Source organism: Mercenaria mercenaria, chromosome 5 (assembly GCF_021730395.1).
Source record: "Mercenaria mercenaria strain notata chromosome 5, MADL_Memer_1, whole genome shotgun sequence".
Taxonomy (NCBI): Eukaryota; Metazoa; Mollusca; class Bivalvia; order Venerida; family Veneridae; genus Mercenaria; species Mercenaria mercenaria.
Window position 1 is genome coordinate 76751395 of NC_069365.1, and position 22745 is coordinate 76774139.

The following is a 22745-nucleotide window of genomic DNA, read 5'->3' on the forward strand; positions in this document are numbered from 1 at the left end:
CCGATCAATAACTAGAGAACCACTTGACCCAGAATGTTGAAACTTAATAGGATGATTGGTCATGAAGAGTAGATGACCCCTATTGATTTTGGGGTCACTCCATCAAAGGTCAAGGTCACAGGGGCCTGAACATTGAACACAATTTCCGATCAATAACTAGAGAACCACTTGACCCAAAATGTTGAAACTTCATAGGATGATTGATCATGAAGAGTAGATGACCCCTATTGATTTTGGGGTTACTCAGTCAAAGGTCAAGGTCACAGGGGCCTGAACATTGAAAACCATTTCCGATCAATAACTAGAGAACCACTTGACCCAGAATGTTGAAACTTCATAGGATGATTGGTCATGAAGAATAAATGACTCCTATTGTTTTTGGGGTCACTCCATCAAAGGTCAAGGTCACAGGGGCCTGAACATTGAAAACCATTTCCGATCAATAACTAGAGAACCACTTGACCCAGAATGTTGAAACTTCATAGGATGATTGGTCATGTAGAGTAGATGACCCCTATTGTTTTTGGTGTCACTCTGTTAAAGGTCAAGGTCACAGGGGCCTGAACATTGAAAAACATTTCCGATCAGTAACTTGAGAACAACTTGACCCAGAATGTTGAAACTTAATAGGATGATTGTACATGCAGAGTAGATGACCCCTTTCAATTTTGGGATCACTCTGTCAAAGGTCAAGGTCACAGGGGCCTGAACATGGAAAACCGTTTCCGATCAATAACTTGAGAACCACTTGACCCAGAATGTTAAAACTTTATAGGATAATTGGACATGCAGAGTAAATGACCCCAATTAATTTTGGGGTCACTATTAAAGGTCAAGGTCACAGGGGCCTGAACATGGAAAGAAATTTCCGGTCAGTAACTTGAGAACCACTCAAGCCAGAATGTTGAAACTTCATAGGATGATTGCTCATGCAGAGTAGATGACCCCTATCAATTTTGGGGTCACTCCGTTAAAGGTCAAGGTCACAGGGGCCTGAACATTGATAACCATTTCCGATCAGTAACTTGAGAACCTCTTGATCCAGAATGTTGAAACTTTATAGGATAATTGAACATGCAGAGTAGATGACCCCTATTGATTTTTAGGTCAGTCTATTAAAGGTCAAGGTCACAGGGGCCTGGTCATGTGAAATCATTTCCGGAAAATAACTTGAGAACCACTTGACCTAGAATGTTGAAACTTAATAGGATGATTGGACATGCAGAGTAGATGACCCCTATTGATTTTGGGGTCAGTTGATCAAAGGTCAAGGTCACAGGAGCCTGAACAGTGACTTGAGAACCACTAGGCCAAGAGTGTTGAAACTTAGCGCGATGACTGGACATGCCAAGTAGATGATCCCTATTGCAGCCAACCATCAGTGTCTCTTTGACTTTCGCTCCTGACCCCTACTGACTTCTTGCCTATACCACTTTGCATTTTGGGAGACATGCGCTTTTTTGCAAAAGCATCTTCTAGTTACACTTCAGAACATGTCCCAGGCATAAATTGTATATATGTGTATATTTGTAAGGGTGACACTTTTTGTTGAATCAGTATAGTTATTACTTGGTCCATATTCAGTGACATTTTAGGTCTGATATTCAGACAGATTTAAAAGTGCCAAATATACAATTTCCAATAAGTTTGTGTGTAATGCATTAATATGAAAGAAACTTCACTGAACCTCAGGTTTCAGTAGGAGCTGTAAAGTTTCATCAACATCTTTTTAATGTTGGCAAAAAACGCTCACAAATATAATTTAAGTCTACAACTCAAACTTTAACAGTACATTGATGAATATATGCCCATTACTACTTTATTTTGTATATACATTTAACTTCTTTGGCATACAACTTTGGTTTTGACCAAAACTGCAACTTTATGGAAACATGTATTTCTGAATTTCTGCTTTTGGTAAAGTGATATAGAGTGGACAGTTGATATTAGTTTCATTTTAGTTGGGACTTGACTTTGTGGCAACACATCTTGAAAATACGAAACAATTAATTTCTCACAAATAATATTGATATGATATCTGAAATCATGAATATCCATGGGGGTAATTTTCATAAGATTTTGGGGTTGTGCAAATCCATGAACTTTGCCCCTGACAAACAAAATATAATTTAGTCTTCAAAAATTGAAATCCAGAAATTTCGCTATCCATGAAATACTGTGAAATCATTAATATTCGTGGGGGACTAATTTTCATGGTTGAGTCAATCCACAAAATTTGGTCCCAATTTAATCCCAATGAACAAGTAAAATTTCCATTCATTTTATGTTCAAAAGTTGAAATCCACGAATTCATATCCCCACGAAATTGCCGTTTTGACCAGAACCACGAAATTTCATGCCCATGAAATTAAATGATTTTACAGTAGTCATTTTGTCTAACATGAAATTTCATGTTCACAAAATCAAACAATTCCACAGTAAAAAGCTAATCTGTACTTCTGTTCTTTATTTACAGGATGAGTACTGAATGTTGTCCGTGTACAGCCTTGGCATGTGTTTTTAGAGACGTGGACCAAACAGTGCAATAAAAGGGAACAACATTGATGCATTTTCTCGGGTTTAAAACCCAGTCATTTGTTAATGATACCATTCCATTTTGGGAACAAATGATATTTCTTGAAGTGTAAAAAGTATTTGCAGGAATGTATATGAAAGGAAAGAGAATAAACTTTACACGCCATTGAAACATATATGAACACATATATGAACACTGTTTTAATATTAAGGTTACTTACTATATGATAATAGGGCAATATGAGATTTACTGCTTCAGTCCATTGAAGTATATGTTATTGTCATAGACATTGTTACAAGAATCATCTTGTATTATACCAGAGTTAGATGAATTATCCTTTTATAGGTCTGTTCTAGTACTTGACCTTTAAGGTCAAAAAGTCAAGCTTTTAAAACATAGTAATACCTCAAATGAAATTTAAAAAATCTTTACAAGTTTATACCAAAGGTCACTTTAACAAAATTAATTTTAAAAAATTGTTTTTAGGTATATGTACTTTTTTGCTAAAATTGCTATAGCTTCGATCATTTTTGTGATTGCTTTTCAGTAACATTGTGAAAGTTATGCTTATGTTATAAAACTAAACATACAGGTACATGGGTTCACTTGAATTGAGTGGAAATTTTATTGACATTTTTGCTTATTTGAACTTTAAATTTGTATTTTCATATGTGGCTTGGCCTATAAATTTGATTAAATTATTTTTGGTCTTGAATAGACTGTGCCTAGCATACTGTGTCTGTGAAAGTAGACCGAGTCTATGAAATAACTTTAAATATGTAAGAAATAAAATATACCAAACAGCGGTATAATATTTGAATAAAATTGTTTGAGTTGTATGAATTATCTGAAAAGTGCATACCCAGAGTGGAGTAATGATTCACATCTAAATAGCAAACAGTCATATCAATTCCAGTTCAGTATCCACAAAAATTTGTGTTGATTTTCATAAATTGCTAGTTTAGTGGTTTAGGGTCATTTCACAGAAGAGCCTGTTTACTATGAAAAACAGTAATTTATGTATAAACCGGGTACTATCAGCATGAAGTATTATTATTGTTTATTTTTATTGAACTGTTCTGCCTTATTTGGGTGTATATAAAGTTTATTATATATTTAAATGTATTACACAGTGTTCTATGTTACTTGTTTGTTTAACCCTTACCATGCTGGACACGATTGGTTTTGCCTTTGCAATCAGTGTAGATCATGATCAGCCTGCACATCCGTGCAGTCTGATCATGATCTGCACTGTTTGCTATTCAGCCAGTATTTTTTTGGTAAACACCCCCTTTAACAGTTAATGGTACTGTCCAAATTGGAAGATGGACAAGTTTATTATAGAAATTTAGCATGGTAAGGGTTAAGATTAATGGATCTCTGTTCTTTGTTATTCCATTATTTTAATAATTCAGTAAGTAATAAGAATATTTTAATAATTACATTTACACTCATTTTACCTTTAAAGTTATATTTAGTTACTTTTATGTAGAACTTGCTGATTGTAAGTGCATTAAAAATTTAATAAAAAAAAAAAATAACTCTTCAAAACTTTTATTTTTATATTTCCTAGCTCTAGATGTGAACAAAGTAGTGTAATGAAATGAAACTTTTACTGCAAGTCATTTACAAGAAATCCATGTCCTCAGATTTTCTAGTCTTTAGTCCCCAAGTAGTAGATCTAGCCTTCTTAAGAAATTTTCCAGTACGATTTTGTCCGTTGTGTTATTGTATTCAGATATAACTTGTGTATAAAAAGTTGGAATCACTGTCTTACCCTTGTAGATGTGACTAATGGGGTTTGAACACTTAGTTTTGCCATCTCTGTGATTACAGCAGGTATAAAACTTTTTATTCCATACCTTGTATTTTTATTTTGATAAAATGAGACATGAAACCAAAATTACATTCCTGTTTGGCGCCATGTAATCTGCATATTTATACTATATTATGCCAGATTTATATAGCATACTTTTACATGTTAGAAATGTTCAAAGGTACTTCACATACAAAGGCAGCCACTTTGGGAGCAAATTTGTCCTCTACAAGTACAGAGCAGTCTGGCCAGAGGGGCAGAGCAAGAGAAAAACCCCAAAACAGGGAGACACTATTATTAGATACAGGCATGCCTGGCAAACTTAGCCTAACTCTTTGCTAATAGACACCCTGTTTCTTTAATGTGCAAAATATCTAGTACCAATACATATGAAGCCGTCTTTCCCGAGAGAAACCAGAACTGGCCACTTGGATGGGAGATACTCAAGTCTTGACAAGAGCAACTCAGAAATTCCCAGTGCCTGGACCTGTATTTTGTGACATCCAGTACTGTGTAGGTGTGCCTTAACTACATAATCAACTGTTGTATTCAGGTTCATTAGAGTTCAGATTTATTACCCGTTGATTAATTATTTTGGAAGGAATTCTTCATAAAATCAAAATTTACTAAACCATGCCTTCTCAAATGACACCATTACTGGTTTGTCCAGGAAACGCACTTTAGAGTGATTCAAATAAGCTTCAAGATTTCATCACAGTCGAGCTAAATTACAGTAGTATAAACTAAACTAAACTCAATATGAAATGTTTCAATGCCCTATAGAAAACCACGCCCATACAGTGTATTTTCTGTAAATTTTGTTGCCAATAACTGGAGATTCTACCGATTACTCGCTGGTTTAAGTCCCATCTTGTGTCTTGGTTTGGTTTCAGTTCGTTACCAATAACCAAGATCATAAGGCAACTTTCAAGTTAACATTCGCAAAGACCTTTATTGTAGTAGAACCAGCCCTCTTCCACACACCAGCTGCACGGCATAATTGTATGAAAGAATTCTAAACCACGAGCGGAGATTGAACCCACAACTGAGGGGTAAGTGAAAATTAGAAAAATCGTTGTTGCAGTAGTCAAGCAGGGACAGAGGTCTTTGCAGAACCAGCCCTCCTCCACACACCAGCTGCATGGCTTAACCATATGAAAGAATTTTAACCCCGCTTCCCCCATAAGTAGAGTTCGAACCCGCAGCAGTGAGATCATTCAATGACAATGTCCCTCATTGTTGAGTTTAATTTTTCTCATTTTTCCTTTTTTTTGACAGGCATTAAGTGGAGGTGACAAGTGCAGCCATGTCTAGTTCACTTTAGATACCCTGTAAAGACGTAAGACACCAATTTTGTTTGCCTCCTTTGGAGGTAGTTCAGGACTGGTATGCAAACTCACAACCTCAAGGTTCCAATCTTCACTTCCTTCAAATTAATTAAAACAAGAGCTGTCTCCATAGGATGACACATGCCCCCGATGGCACTTTAAATGAATAGTTATGGCCGATGTTCGAGTTTAGGACCTTTGACCTACGGAGCTGGGTCTTGCGCGCGACACGTCGTCTTACTGTGTCACACATTTATGCGTAGTTATTTTAAAATCCATGCATGAATGACAAAGATATGGACCGGACACGCACATCAATGCACTATCATGAAAAAAGACCTTTAACATCTAAGTGTGACCTTGACCTTTGAGCTACGGACCTGGGTCTTGCGCATGGCACGTCGTCTTACTGTGCTACACATTCATGCCAAGTTATTTGAAAATCCATCCATCGATGACAAAGATATGGACCGGACACGCCCATCAATGCACTATCCCTTAATGTCTAAGTGTGACCTTGACCTTTGAGATACGGACCTGGGTCTTGCGTGCGACACGTCGTCATACTATGGTACACATTCATGCCAAGTTATTTGAAAATCCATCCATCGATGACAAAGATATGGACGGGACACACCCATCAATGCACTATCCCTTAATGTCTTAGTGTGACCTTGACCTTTGAGGTACGGACCTGGGTATTGCGCGCGACACGTCGTCTTACTGTGGTACACATTCATGCCAAGTTACTTGAAAATCCATCCATGGATGACAAAGATATGGACCGGACACGCCCATCAATGCAATAACCTTTAATGTCTAAGTGTGACCTTGACCTTTGAGCTACGGACCTGGGTCTTGCGCGCGACACGTCGTCTTACTGTGGTACACATTCATGCCAAGTTATTTGAAAATCCATCCATGGATGACAAAGAAATGGACCGGACACGAAAAATGCGGACAGACCGACAGACTGACAGACCGACAGACAGATGGTTCAAAAACTATATGCCTCCCTTCGGGGGCATAAAAATAAGAAACAGACAAGCTATCTTTATAAAACAATTTATTTTTAGTTAAATTAATAAATACGATCATTAAATATTACATCAGAAACAAATGAAGATTTATTTTGTTTGAGAAAACATAGGGAAAAAATCTCAAATCTGGCTGGTATTTTAACTCTCCAATCAATAAAGTATTTCAAGTCTATCCAGTAAAGGTATGCAAAATACTTAGTATCACTGAATACCATAACTATATAATTTTCTTTTCCCTTTTTTATTTTATTTTACAGCATGCTATCAAAATTTTCGATTTCGAAATTTCAAGAATATTCAAGAAGAAATTTATTGGTTAAGATGGAACAAGTTTGATTCACCAAATCCGTAGCAGCGTTGTTTATGAATTTCTTCATCAAAGTGAGATAAACATCATTCTTTATATTTGCAGGTTTGGCGGTAGCAAAAACTGACATGTTCAATGGAAAATCCATGTATACAATTTTAAGCCATGAATATATATAATATCCAAAAAACTTCTTTTTCAAACTGAATTTTTTTTTCATAAACATGCTCTCTTTATAACTAAGATCTAAGATATTTTGGAAGTTTCATACAGTTTCACTGATCACTGGATTTATACTAGAGTTCAAATCTAATCCAGACATTTTAAAAATTAAAAAAACTCTTCAAGTGCTTTAGAAAGATGTATAATATGATTGATATTGTCTTTTAACCTTGTTACCGCAAAGGTGAAATCAGACAGTACAGGATTCATGGTGGTGAGATTTCAGAACCTAAATACGACATGAAATTTTTCTCAGCACCTTAACATTTGAATATCTACACCCTAATACACCTTGAAGTTTCTTACTCCACAACGTAGATATCAATGATGAGATTATTTTCTCCCGTGTTTCCCTATATCGGTAACATACTGATTGGCAGTAAAAGTAAATTTTGATCCTTCAATTATTCAACTGCCTGACATTGGTAGACTTTGCAAAGAAACAAGAAATTAATTTTATAAAAAGACTAGAATATGGACAGCAGTACTAACGAGAATACTCATGTGCTCAATATACTTACATTGAAAATAGAAAAACTAGTTGTTGAGAATAAATAGTTTTCATCTTGCTTTATTTCAAAATTAAACTTTCTGGAAAGTGCCAATTATATACCAGTAAGCTATAAAATGAGAAAAGAATTTAATAAACCTTCTATAAAGAACAATAATCATTATATTGTGAAATAATTATTATAAGTTTTGAAATATAATATCGTTCGATGCAAATATAAACAAAGTAAGAGAATGATTCTGAAAATGTCTAAATGAAAACTTTATTTGCATAAAACAATCAAACGTTTCATTAGTTTCTACTTTTAACACCACTTACTTACTGTAAATCGGTAAATATCCATGAACGTTTTATTTTTGCTAACATTTGTGAACAAAGTGACACGCAAATTCAAAAACACCTGTGAAAATTAATATTTAGTTACCGGTATTTATTTATTTTCTTGGGTTTAAAGTCGCACCGACACAATTAGGTCATATGACAACTTTCCAGCTTTAATGGTTGAGAAGACCCAGGTACCCCTCTGTGCATTTTTCCATCACTGGTGGGCACCCGAGTATAACCACAGACCTTCCGTAAGCCAGCTGGATGGCTTCCTCACAGGGATCGAATTTAACGGTCGCTAACTCGCAAAATTCGAGTAAGAATAAAAAAATGCGAGTAGAAAATCATGGCACTCGAATATTTTCACGATCACGTTAGAAAATCGGGGAAATCGCTCAAACTGTCCTTTTCTCTTTAAAAACTCCTTTCGGGCAGTTAATTTATCGATAATCACGGGACTGCTTCTAGACGCTTGTCGCTTTATATAAAAGTAATTATCGGATATGTAAGTAAGCGTCTCGGCAATATTTGTTTTCATTTTGGACGTCTGTAATTTGCAAAGTTCTGCGAAAATGGAGAGAAAAATAACATGTTTCTTGGTGCAAAAAGGCCCGTGGAGCTCAAAAATGCTAGCAACACTACCGGCAGTGACCTGAGAAAAACTTGAAACATCAACGTCCAGCCAAAAGTCCAGAGAATATCATTGAGTACTTTGGTTTGTATCGTACTTTCAAAACCAGAAAGTCCCAAGCCTGTCTGGACCGTGAACTTTTATATCAAACCAAACAACAACAAAACAACTTAAATTTATAAATAATGGTATATTGATGAAAACAATTTTCAAATATATCCCATGAAGAAGACAGTACTCATCTTTAACATATCAGTTAACAAACAACCAATGAAATTCAAGCTATATATAAAACATCAATAAACTGTATAGTAAAGCACTTAAAAAGTTTAAAAATAACTTAGTGGCTTATGACCTAAGATGATCAACATGTACAACACCCGTCATTGCCTTTGTTGTCAAATGTGAATTAAATATTTAACATAGTAAATAATTATGAAATTTAAGACAAAAATGGTTTAAATTTTCAATGTTATGAAAGAAATAAGTGTTTGACAAATGGTGTACATTTTTTTTCAGAGATTATTAATATTATAAAGTGGTAGTTACTCTTTACACCGATTACAAATTCGGGTACTGCTCACCAGGTCAAAACATCACAATACAACTCTCACATGCAGAAGATACATCCAGTCACCCGTTATATGCTTCATTCAAATAATTATATGTTCGCTGTTTTTTGTCAGAGAAAAATGTTTTTAAAAAAAAAATAGTTTTTACACTTAATACCTGAAAAGCTAAAGACAGTATAAATGTGTATAGTTCTACCACTATAAACTATAAGATTTTTTTACCAAACAACTGTTACTGCTTGTATTTAACTTCGAATATCTCTTTACCAACACAATTTATATATGTAGTAAAGTTAGATACATTTGAAACTATCTTAAGACAAACTGTTTTAAAAAGGTGGGCACTGTATGTCTTTAAAAAAGTGACAAAAACTACAGTTGCTTAAATATGACATTAATATCAAAGGAAGGTATACATCTGTTTCAAGGTTGAACTGTGCAACAAATTAAATAAAGCTTCGTCTGATGGTTGTAGACACTCTTCAAGAAAAATCTGTCAACTGTGTCCAATAAAACATAACTTTTAAGTTAAAATGAAAAAAAATTCTTGAAAGAGGTGTATATTCTATATTTCTGTCAAAACACGTATACCCATCAGACCGATAATAAACTTGTTTTTATCCCATTTTATATTGTTTTTTCTTTAAAAAGTATATGGTTGAAATAACCAGAATAGGCACCAATAAGCTACCTTTCTTTCTAAAGAAAACTCAGGCATTTTGATTAATAAAGTGAAATATGAAATAAACATCACAAACAAACAATGTCAATCACGAACCAGCATTGCGAAATAACAAGACTTTTAGTGATCCAGCAAAGATCTACAAATTAACAACAATCTTTGTTTTATAATATCAATGCTTTTATGATACATTTTACACCAGTCTATAATCTTTTGTGATGGTCAAGTACGTGTCTGTGAAATTCAAAACAAAAAGTCAAATGAAGTCCATGAACACAAAATTTAAAAGAATAAGACAAATTAGAAAGAAACAAACTTAGAAACTATAAATCTTTGATGTCCAGCATGCTCGTTGTGTTTTCCTCGTGAAGCTTTTGGCGATCTTCATACTAGATTTGACATTTTTATCTGCAGTAAAGCCTGAACTCATTTGGGTATGGTATAATTTATAAATCCTAGATGATGATGATTCTACGTCAATGTCCTACTCTATCTCTGGGTATCAATCGAAGTTCAGATCCATGTTTCAAAAACACATTACCTGCAGAATAGAAATTACACTCTGTATAATATCTGTATAAATTATGCATCATAAAAAAATCAATAATAATATACAAGTATAATGTTATATTCCATAGTAAATAAGTTCTAACTTGTACCTCATTCTCAAACTAACAACTAAGGTATCCCCTTATCAATTCAGAAATTTCCACAAGAGCTGTCAGAAGAGACAGCATAATGGACTATTTCAAAGCTTGATAGAGAAACTGGGCATATCTCAGTAAACTAGAGCTATCACTGGAGTGACTAATGCCATCTCAATGTTGGCAATGATATTGAACAACAGTCTGAGTCAACTCTAGTTAGTACTAACAGAGATAGTGAAAGTGCTTCAAAACTTTAACCCGAAATTCAAAGTAAAAATGGGGCATGATACATGAAATATTTGAACCGAAGTTATAGACCTTGTCTCATATGATGTGGGTGGTGATATATGACAAGTATTTCAAGTTTAAATCAGATCTATCAAGTAATAACTGCATGTAAAAGTGCATCAAAACTTGCAGCAAGGTGCAGACTCCTGATGCCAGAGAGAGAGAGTAGGATAGCTCTCGATATACTTTGTCTAGTTGGGCTAAAAATGTATCAAATATATTTCATTTCTTTACATCTGCCCTAAATTGAACATAACATTTTGTTAACTGACCAATTAACTAAATAAAACTTATGTCTTATCTTCAGGTACATGTATACAAAATATTCTGTTTGCATTTCCAATTAAGTATGTCAATATTTTCAGATTAATTATTTACAAATAATTGGCCACTTCTTCACTAAGACTGAAAAGAGCGCCTGAAGTTCTCCAACTCCAATAGTTTATTTCTGACAAACCAAGACAAATTCTACCCCATGTGCTCATATAATTTGCTCATGCATTCACTATTAATCAACTACTCTCAAAACAAAACCAAAAGAATATAATTCAAAGATACTTACCGGCACTTTGTGCAGGGTTTATTCCAATACCATCATTTGTTATAATAGCACTTGTAGCAGCGGGAACTTTGAACTGTAAAAGCAATGTTTATTCTATCATCACCATTGTTATTTATGAAGTTCAAGTATTTTGAAAATGGGAATTTTGCAAACCACAGGGGCTGGTCTCCAGTACTCAAATACCATGATTTTCAACATACCGGTATAATGTATGCAAGTGGATTATTTAGAACCATAACACTTAAATGAATGATTTTTTGTATTATGTAGCGATCATTCAGACAATGACGAGAAAAACCAATCATGATACGAGATACATAGTACTAAATGAAGAAACAAACACATCAATAGGGATAAAGTCACAGGAGACAGCGTGCTCGACTATTTCGATGCTGGATAGTGAAATTGGGTACATCTGAGGAAGCTGGAGTTGTCACTGGAGTGTTTAATGACTCAAATGTGGATGAAGAAATTGGACAATAGCTGAAGTCTCAAAAAATTAAATCAGTATAAAAGGAACATAATTCATGGAAAACTTCTGCAAAAGTAATGCACCATGTGTCATATCATGTGGCTAATAATTCAGAACAGCTATTTTAAGTTTTAATCAAATCTATTTAGTAATACTGGAGATACAGCAAAAGTGCATCGCAACTTAAACTGGAAATTCTATTAGTAAAAAGAGGGCATAACTCAGAACGTACTGGTGCCGTCATTATCGAACTTGTGTTGTATGATGTGAGTGATGATGTGGCACAACCATTTTAAGTTTGATTTAATCCATTTAGTAACAACAGAGATATAAAAAGCATCAAAATTAAACAAATTCTAAGTAAAAAGGGGATATAACTCATAAAACATTTGTGCCAGAGTGACTGACCTTGTGCCAATGACAAAGATATAGTGAAAGTGCACCACAATTAACCTGAAATTCTAAGTAACAAGAGGGCCAAGATGGCCCTAGGTCGCTCACCTAAGAAACACTCCATAACAGTGTAAAACATGTTTGACCTAGTGATTTCATGGAAACAAATATTCTGACCAATTTTCATTAAGATTGGACCAAAAAATTGGTCTCTTGCGATAAAACAAGCATTTTCTTAGATATGACCTAGTTTTTGACCCTAGACGACCCATGTTCAAACTCGACCTAGATTTTATCAAGTCAATCATTCTGACCAAAATTCATGAAGATCAACTGAAAAATACAGCCTCTATCACATACAGAAGTTTTTTCTTTGATTTGACCAAGTGACCTAGTTTTTGACCTCAGATGACCCATATTCAAATTCGACCTAGATTTCATTAAGGCAATCAACCTGACCAAATTTCATAAAAATCAATTGAAAAAAAAACAGTCCCTATCACATACACAAGATTTTTCTTTAATTTGACCTAGTGACCTAGTTTTTGACCTCAGATAACCCATATTCAAAATCGACCTAGATTTCATCAAGGCAATCACTCTGACCAAATTTCATGAAGATCAATTGAAAAATACATCCTCTATTGCATACACAATGTTTTTCTTCGATTTGACCTAGTAACCTAGTTTTTGACCCCAGATGACCCATCTTCGAACTCGGCCTAGATTTTATCAAGGTAATCATTCTGGCTAAATTTCATGAAGATCAGTTGAAAAATACAGCCTCTACTGCATACACAAGGTTTTTCTTTGATTTGACCTAGTGACCTAGTTTTTAATCCCAGATGACCCATTTTCGAACTAGGTCTAAATTTCATCAAGGTAATCATTCTGACCAAAATTCATGAAGATCAATTGAAAAATACAGCCTCTATCGCATACACAAGGTTTTTACGTGATATGACCTAGTGACCTAGTTTTTGACCCCAGATGACCCATTTTCGAACTCGGCCTAGATTTCATCAAGGTAATCATTCTGACCAAAATTCATGAAGATCAATTGAAAAATACGGCCTCTATCGCATACACAAGGTTTTTCTTTGATTTGACCTAGTGACCTAGTTTTTGACCCGAGATGACCCATTTTCGAACTCGGCCTTAATTTCATCAAGGCAAGCATTCTGACCAAAATTCATGAAGATCAATTAAAAAATACAGCCTCTATCGCATACACAAGGTTTTTCTTTGATTTGACCTAGTGACCTAGTTTTTGACCCGAGATGACCCATTTTCGAACTCGGCCTAGATTTCATCAAGGTTATCATTCTGACCAATATTCATGAAGAAGAATTGAAAAATACAGCCTCTATCGCATTCACAAGGTTTTTCTTTGATTTGACCTAGTGACCTAGTTTTTGACCCAAGATGACCCATTTTCGAACTCGGCTTAGATTTCATCAAGGTTATTATTCTGACCAACATTCATGAAGATTAACTGAAAAATACCGCCTCTATCGCATACACAAGGTTTTTCTTTGATTTGACCTAGTGACCTAGTTTTTGACCCGAGATGACCCATTTTCGAACTCGGCCTAGATTTCATCAAAGTTATCATTCTGACCAATATTAATGAAGATTAAATGAAAAATACAGCCTCTATCGCATACACAAGGTTTTTCTTTGATTTGACCTAGTGACCTAGTTTTTGACCCGAGATGACCCATTTTCGAACTCGGCCTAGATTTCATCAAGGTTATCATTCTGACCAATATTCATGAAGATTAATTGAAAAATACAGCCTCTATCGCATACACAAGCTAAATGTTGACAGACGACAGACGACGGACGACGGACATCGAGCAATCAGAAAAACTCACCTGAGCATTGCTCAGGTGAGCTAAAAAGGGGGCATAATTCATGAAATATTGGTGGAAGAGTTATGGCCCTTGTATCATATGATGTGGATGATGTAGTACAACTATTCTAAGTTTGAATCAAATCCATTTGGTAATAACAGAGATAAAGTGAAAGTGTATTTTAACCTGAAACTTTTAAGTACAAAAGGGGGATAACTCATAAAATACAGGCCTCACAGTTATGACCCTTGTGTCAAATGATGTAGGTGTTGGTGTTGAACAATTATTTTAAGTTTGAATCAAATCCCTTATAAAATAACAGAGATATAGTGAAAATGCATCAAAATTAACATAAAATTCAAAGTAAAAATGGGGCATAATTCATGAAAAATTGGTGCCAGAGTTATGGACCTTGTGTCATATGATGTGGGTGATGATGTGGAACAACTATTTTGAGTTTGAATCTAATTCATTTAGTAATAACTGAGATAAAGTGAAAGTGCACCAAAACTTTAACCTGAAATTCTAAGTAAAAAGGGGGGATAATTCATGAAATATTGGTGCCAGAGTTATGACCCATGTGCCATATGATGTGGGTGATGATGAGGAACAACTATTTTAAGTTTGAAGCAAATCCATCAAGTAGTAACAAAGATAAAGAAAAAGTGCATCAAAACTTTAACCAAAGTGCGGACGCCAACGCCGGGTCAGAGTAGGATAGCTCTACATAATTCGTATAGTCAAGCTAAAAAGGGATCAAATTCAAATGTCAAAGTGTTTACTTAAACAATTGCAACCAGAATGTAACAAAGACAAGGCATCATCAATGTCTTTTATAAAGTTTGTTTAACTGATCCTTCTACTACTGTCTTTCAAAAATAGAAAAGACCTTACTTCTACTAAGGCTTTACAAATATATTGACCCGAATTATATACAACTCTGAATGAACTGGTAATTTATACATGATTTTAACTATTTGTTAATACATGTATTCACATCTGTCATCTGAGCAAAAGTCAGAACATATATTATGTACATAAATAATTATTAGTCTGACAGAACTAAAAATTCTCGCGGTCTTACCTCTTCCGCAGCAAATTTTAGCACTGCTGTGAATGGCGTACCTTCTGGCACAGACAGCCTAAAACAGACAAATACATCACAAAATTGATATTTATTGCACTTGATAGTCTTAAAACATGACCAAGTACAAGTCCATTGCAAGTGGTTGTTTTTTTTTTTCATTTTTGGAGGAATGGTGCCAGGGCCTAAAAGGAGGGGGAGAATCATGCCGTAACAACTAAAACTAAAAAATCTGTCATAAAAAAACAACAATATTTTGCAGAAATATGTTACACTTAAACGAAAGCCCATTCTCTTCTGTGCTAAATGATAGAGTTCACATGTTTATGTTATGTAAATCTTCTAAGAGCTTGGTTTCAACATTAAAAAACAATTTTGGAGTGAAATTTTTATCAAATTTTGGGAAAAGACATACATTTTGGGGAGGGCAATGGGGTCCAATTTTGGTGCTAATAGATTTCTTTTCCATTTCATGGGAAGAAGTTCATTTTGTATGCTTGTTTTTTGAATATACACTGAACAAAACTTAAAAACCAACACCAGATAATTTCAGGTATTGAAAGACTACGTTTGTACTAAAGACAAAAATAATTATATACAATATGTTAATACATTTTATTGCAAATATGCCAGTGAAATTTCAGTCAAAACAAAACATGTTTAATAACAAAACTTTTCGCTGGCCATTGCAGGATTCTTATGTTGTTTTGTGTGAGCATATCTCAGGTACCCAGAGCAGTATGGCAACGAGCGTTATCCTGGGTTTAAACCATTCCCCAATTGGCACGGATGTACGGAACAAGTACAGGCTGGATAATGTCATCCTGGTACTTTCGTCCATTGACATTTCCTTGAATATGGACTATTGGAGTCTTGGTGTGCAAAGAAACCCCTGCCCACACCATAAGTGATCCTCCCTCAAAAAGATCGATCTCCATAAGACAATATGCGCTATCCCCGTCGGTGAAAGATGCGTGTTTGGCCGTCGGCACCACAGACAGGTGGGACAGAACAATGAACCTGTCTTGGTGATGCGTTGTTACTCTCCCCCGAGGACGGCTTGGTTCATTAGCAACACTTCCGGTCTGTTGAAATTTCGCCCATAACTGATGGATGTTTGTATGATGCCTACTGAAGACTCTTGCAACCTGAAATAGCCTTAAAAAAATGTGTTAAGGTATTGGACCCCTAATAGCAATGTTTTAAAAATGGTATTTGCTTGGTATATTCTTAAAGTTGACCATGTTTCACACGTGTTGCAAATTCTAAACAACTTTCAACGTGCTGTTTTTTGTAAATTTTGTATAATTTATGGTATTTCATCACGCTCAAATAGAGACAAAATTCAATGTGATGGCCACTATCTAAAACGTTTGCAGAGAATTCATTACAACATTAATTTTGATAAAAGAAACATCAAACTATTGTTAAACAATTATAAAACACAAAATAAAACTTTAAAAATCATTTTTGTCTAGGGTGCCTCAAGTAAACAGATTTAATGAGACAAAATTCTAACTCCAACATTGAACAAGAGCTGTCCATAAGACAGCCAAGCTCGACTATTCGAAATATTGTCACAGAAGCTGGAAATTATTACCCAAAATGTTAAATATCAAAAGAGTTTTAAGTTCAAAAGGGGACATATCAGAGTTATGGGACTTGATGCTATCAACTAGTTTTATAACCCCGAAGAAACATGTTAAGTTTCAATTCAATATCTGCATTAGTTTTGGGGATAGTAACTTGCATGTAAAACTTTAACCAGAATTTTCTAAGTCCAAAAGGGGGCATAATTTGCTCAAAATACATGTTAAGAGTTATGGAACTTGACCCAGTGAGGTAGGTAATTGATCTAGAAAAAGAATAAATAAGTTCCAAATCTATATGCCTTTTAGTAATAGCTGTATGTACTTGCACGCAAAACTTTAACCAGAATTTTCTAAGTCCAAAAGGGGCATAATTTGGCCAAAATACATGCCAGAGTTATGGGACTTGACCCAGTGAGGTAGGTAATTGATCTAGAAAAAGAAAAAATAAGTTTCAAATCTATATGCCTTTTAGTAATAGCTGTATGTACTTGCACGCAAAACTTTAACCAGAATTTTCTAAGTCCAAAAGGGGGCATAATTTGGCCAAAATACATGCCAGAGTTATGGGACTTGACCCAGTGAGGTAGGTAATTGATCTAGAAAAAGAAAAAATAAGTTTCAAATCTATATGCCTTTAGTAATAGCTGTATGTACTTGCACGCAAAACTTTAACCAGAATTTTCTAAGTCCAAAAGGGGGCATAATTTGGCCAAAATGAAGGTCAGAGTTATGGGACTTGGTGCTATCAACTAGTTTTATAACCCCGAAGACACATGTGAAGTTTCAATTCAATATCTGCATTAGTTTTGGAGATAGTAACTTGCATGTAAAACTTTAACCAGAATTTTCTAAGTCCAAAAGGGGGCATAATTTGCTCAAAATACATGTTAGAGTTATGGAACTTGACCCAGTGAGGTTGGTAATTGACCTAGAAAAAGAATAAATAAGTTTCAAAGCTATATGCCTTTAAATGATAGCTGTATGTACTTGCATGCAAAAACTTAACCAAGGTGTGACGCCGACGCCGACGCCGACGCCAGGGTGAGTAGAATAGCTAGACTATTCTTCGAATAGTCGAGCTAAAAATTAAGGTCAAATCCAGTGGGTCTGTTTTGAATTTTGCTCACTTCATTCAAAAATAACCTTGGGGCAATAGTAAAATCTACCTGCATTTCTTCCACAATATGTAATCTAAAGAATGAGAACAAAATAGAGAACTTTTACCGCACGTAACTCAGTATTTTTAAAGATGTCAAACTCTACCCCTCTTGATTCAGAGGTAAATTCACATTAAACAGCACAAAATCGCTTATAAAATGAAAATTTTCCACTTTTGTACAATTTATCCGTAATTAGCCTTGAAAGAAAAAAAAACTTACTAGAAAAAAAAGAAAACATGGAAAAAAAAAATTTGGTCCCAGTGGGGTTTGAACCTACGCCCCCCTGAAAATTGCAGTCAAAGTAGGTTTATGGTAGGAATTGAATACTCTTCAAAAAGGAGATACTCTATTACGGGTCCAATACCTTAAAACCATACAGAAACAAGAAATTTTGTGTAATTTTAAAAAATCAATTACAAAAAGATTATTTAATTACAAAGTACAACGTACCTGTCTGACTGGCATGCCGGTTTGGAGCATTCCGACAGCTCTACCACTTCTTCGATAGACATTCTGGCTATGTTTAATGTTTTTACTTTAGCGCATAAAACAAAGAATCGAATGAAATATTTTAATTGTGTCAATTTCCATGGTTTGTACGTGATTTTCGAGCCAAAGTTTTAAAAGTGAACCATTTGTTCTGCTTGGGCTCCCGCGACAGTGGACACGAGTTTCATCTGTATATATTATTAGACCTTGGTGTTTAACCAAGATCTGCCATTTTTTGCGTAGATCTATACAGTAATTGCTAAGGAACTGCATTTGATAAGGTGTTGGTTTATAAGTTTTGTTCAGTGTATAATATTATATTTCTAAAAACATGAAACATCGTTTTACATATACTGAGACTGGCTCAATTGAAAGAGAAAATGCTCATTAAGACTAGATTTTGTTAAAGTCCATTGTATACAGAGACAATATCATTAGTCTATTTCATAAGTATAGTCATTATTAAAGGATAAAATATACCTTGCTTACTTGACCAAGGCAGACAAAATCCCACCCTTACCATCAATTTTGTTATATTAACTTAAACCGAAAAACAATGATGTTAAATGTGATTATTTTTGTTTTTAAACAGAATGAATACAAACTTAAGATGCATGTTTAAAACCAAAATCTTAACTTAAAGCGACTAACCCACACATCGTGATTTGTGATTTTTAAAGTAATCTATCACCGAAAGGCAAAATGTTGCCACTGTTTCATATATTTGCATGAAACATAATGGTTGACCAGTTTATAGTTTCCAAAATTACAGGAACATTCGAGTTTTTGCAGTTTTCCTCACGAACTTTTATAAAGCGTTGCAACGCTTTATTTTTGTAAACTGATAAATATAGAACGAGACACAACGGTATTTTTAGATGCTATCATCATGTGGACAGCAAACCAAAACTACCCATGCAGTTTGAGGGTTCAATTTATAAACCTGACAGCCGATTAGAGAAATCAGCATGACTTTACTTTGCCTTATTTAGGTAAGAACCACTATTGTACTGAATAACATTACCTAAACAGTGGACCATTCCATTCCAATATTAAAAGTACAAAAACATTGCTGACCTCAAAACCGAACTATAGGTAGCGCACAGTATTATGGTGTTTAGAAGTGAAAACAAAACAATAAAATTAAGTCAATACATTAAGTTTCCGATTTAGTCAGTGATTCCTCGTTGGCTGAGTGGTTACGGTATTCGTATTATACCTTTCCGTCGGGAGTTCGATTCCCATTTTTTTCAGTTTGCTTTACATACTTTGTGTAAGTTTTTTTCTCTGGTTTCTAATTTATTGTTTTGTTTCTTATTTTCATATAAAATTGGTAGCATCTTTATATCAAATCGATCTTGAAATTATGGCCAGGCAATGCTTTTATTAAAGTGAAGTGTAAGATTGTTATAAAACTTATAAAACTAATCCATACAGCTTTAAAAATATCACAGGAAAGATTTACTACCTTGTTTAGTCTTCATTGAATCGTATTGAAGAAAAAGAAATTAAATACAGGTTTAAAGACAAAATTTAACAGGTCTGGGAATCAAACTCACAGTGAAAAAGTATCATACAAATACCGTAACCACTCGGCCAACGAGAAATCACTGACTGCATAGTAAACGTACTAAGTGTACTGACTTCATTTTATGTTATTGTTTTGTTTGTTTATATTTCAAAACGTCATAATATTGTGCGATACATATGCGTGAGCGCTCTATTGATAATCAGGTTTGGTGTTATTTTCTCTCACTCAGTCACTGCCACGTGATGATGGCAAGGTGCTTGCTGACGGGAATTCCGTATTTTTTATAAACCGAGAAACCCTTATCAGAAATTGTAGACAAATGTTTTTATCAAAACAACGATTTTCAACAGAATTTGATGAAAAATACATCGTTAGAACATCGAATATGCAGCATAGGTGAATATAGCAAAAGTTTGATTTTTTTAAATCTGACACCACGATGTGTGGGTTAGTCACTTTAAGACTATTGTTTGTAAAACCAAAAATATAGGAACTCTGACCACATTGATTAAAATTGCACATTCCCGATGTTTTTTTCTGTAATGTTGCCTTCTTGCCGACTTTAAATAAACTTTATCTTATCAATTTTACTTCAAATTCTAACACTAAATGAATGAGTGATACTGAAAAGTATTGGCTCTTATAGCTGTTGTTAGTGTAGTCCAAATAAATTAGACGTTTCAGGACAGTGTGATAACTTTTGACTGTCGCTGTCCCATCACATCCAAAATTATTTTGTTAGGAAATCCCCAATGAAATCCATTGGGAAGTCTCCTGGTACATGTGCAGTGAAAACTTATCACGCGGTCCCAAAACGTCCTATTATTTGGCCTAAAATCAGGTAAACATTATTCAAAGCCGCCCCACCACCCCGCCGAAAAACATGTTTGAAGTTTTGCAATACATTCTACATTTAATCTAAAATATGCTAGCTATACCAGTAGGTAAATTAAAATGAAATTTCACAACTGATTTACTTACACTTTATACGGGAGTTTCGGGTCCGATGTAAGAGTAATCTTGAACGTTACCTTCGACCTGAAAGGATAAAGGAAAATTGCATCATTTATAATTCAAAGATTGATTAAAATTGTAAGAAAAGGATAAAATATGGATAAATATTTACACTCACATTTTTGACACGTCTTGCCAACCCGGAAGTGATTGTACGCCTGACTGGTGCCTAGCGTTATACGGTGTAAACGGCAAGACGGAGTACCAGTCAAATTAGCATGTTATAAAGCATCGACTGGAACTATATGGGTTAGGTTGAATGCCCGTCTTGTGAAAAAAACTAAATAGGAAGTTGAATACTTCATAGTCAGTGGTGGTTTGCTACCCTTGGCCTTGTGCGCATATACTAATTACAAAAGTTGAAATTTTGTTACAAACTTTTATTATCAGTCTAGTGGCTGGTCCAATGAGTAGCTTACCCGATACGTCTATCTACATCTACATCTACGGAGATACTCCCAACAATCAATCTCTGATCATAACTGGGAGGTCGGGGCAGTGTTGCTATGTTACATGATACATGATATTCATGTTGTTAAAAGAGCGAGAGCAGTTATATATACAGCTTGTTAAAAAATAAAAACAGGATGAAAACATTAGTACATATACGAATCTAGGTCAGATGTGAAGCACTGAAGGTTCACACTGTTCTTGATATTATAAGGTAAGGCGTTCCAGTATCTGATTGTGCGGGGAAAGAAGGAGACCATATGATATTGTGTTCTTGAAGATGGAATGATAAAGTTTGAATTTCTAGATGTTGTCAGGCGGTTATGATCTACAGAGACGAGGTTGTGTGATATTTTATACAACATGATTAAAGATGCATATATTCTTCTTTGTTCTAATGTCTGCCATTTAAGAGTTTTGAAGCATTGATGTTACGCTGCTTTGGTATGAGTAGTCATTCATAACATATCTGGTTGCAGCTAGATTGTACCTTTTCTATTTCATATGTTAAGTTTTTCTGCCATGGATGCCATATGGTGTTACAGTATTCTAGTTGTGGGCGAACATGTACTATGAATAGTACACTTAAATTAAAAGCAGGTAAATCGTCCAAAGGCAAAGACAGTTTACAAAAGAATTAATAAGAGGTTAATATATGGCTTGATTAATTTTGCCTTCTTGCCATAATGGCACATCTAGTGTCATAATTGCCCGAGGGCCATTATGAAACAAGGTGTGCCATTATGGCTAGAAGGCACAACCAGCCATTTATTGACTTTTTTATTATATACCTTCGCTTCAAATTTATCTTGGTATTTTCATTTCACATATTGTCAAAAAACTTAAAAGCATTATTTGTATTGCTTTTTTTCATCAGCAATGCCATCAATATTTGACAGTCGATCTGAGAATGATTTAGCACCCGCCATAATGACGTTGATACATGACGTCAACGTTCCGGTTACCCAGGGCCATTATGATTATGGCGCGTGAGGCCCACTGTGGCATTATGGATTCATCAACAGAGGCCGTAATGACCATTTTTAATGGGGTTTTTTGTTACTATTTATAGTAACGTATATAATAATGCTAATTAATAGCTAATTCTACTAAAAATGAACATATGTTCACTTTTAACTGATTCTAAAGAATGACGTATAGAGGGCCGTGCAAATGCTAGTTCGCGCCAAAAAGTTCTTATTGGTATTTGAATGTATAGCTGACCAATCAAAACGTAT

The 22745-nt window shown here is 34.7% G+C and overlaps 2 protein-coding genes across 4 annotated transcripts in view; one reads left to right on the top strand and one right to left on the bottom strand.

Annotated features, from left to right (window-relative positions):
* LOC123558556 (coronin-7-like) overlaps window positions 1-4077 on the top strand; it is a 48728-nt gene extending 44651 nt beyond the window's left edge. For all 3 annotated transcript variants that reach the window (XM_053544033.1, XM_053544032.1, XM_053544034.1), the window contains exon 27: window positions 2477-4077. In XM_053544033.1, the coding sequence (XP_053400008.1) occupies window positions 2477-2488 (12 nt within the window). In that variant the 3' untranslated portion in view covers window positions 2489-4077. The remainder of the gene's footprint in view (window positions 1-2476) is intronic.
* Window positions 4078-6729: 2652 nt separating this feature from the next.
* Window positions 6730-21259, bottom strand: LOC123557676 (ubiquitin-fold modifier 1). The gene is made up of 5 exons (XM_045349294.2): window positions 21176-21259; window positions 21025-21081; window positions 15272-15329; window positions 11467-11539; window positions 6730-10510 (listed from the first exon to the last, which is right to left on the bottom strand). Coding segments are annotated over exons 1-5 (255 nt in total). The 5' UTR covers window positions 21178-21259; the 3' UTR covers window positions 6730-10445.
* Between the last annotated feature and the right edge of the window lie 1486 nt (window positions 21260-22745).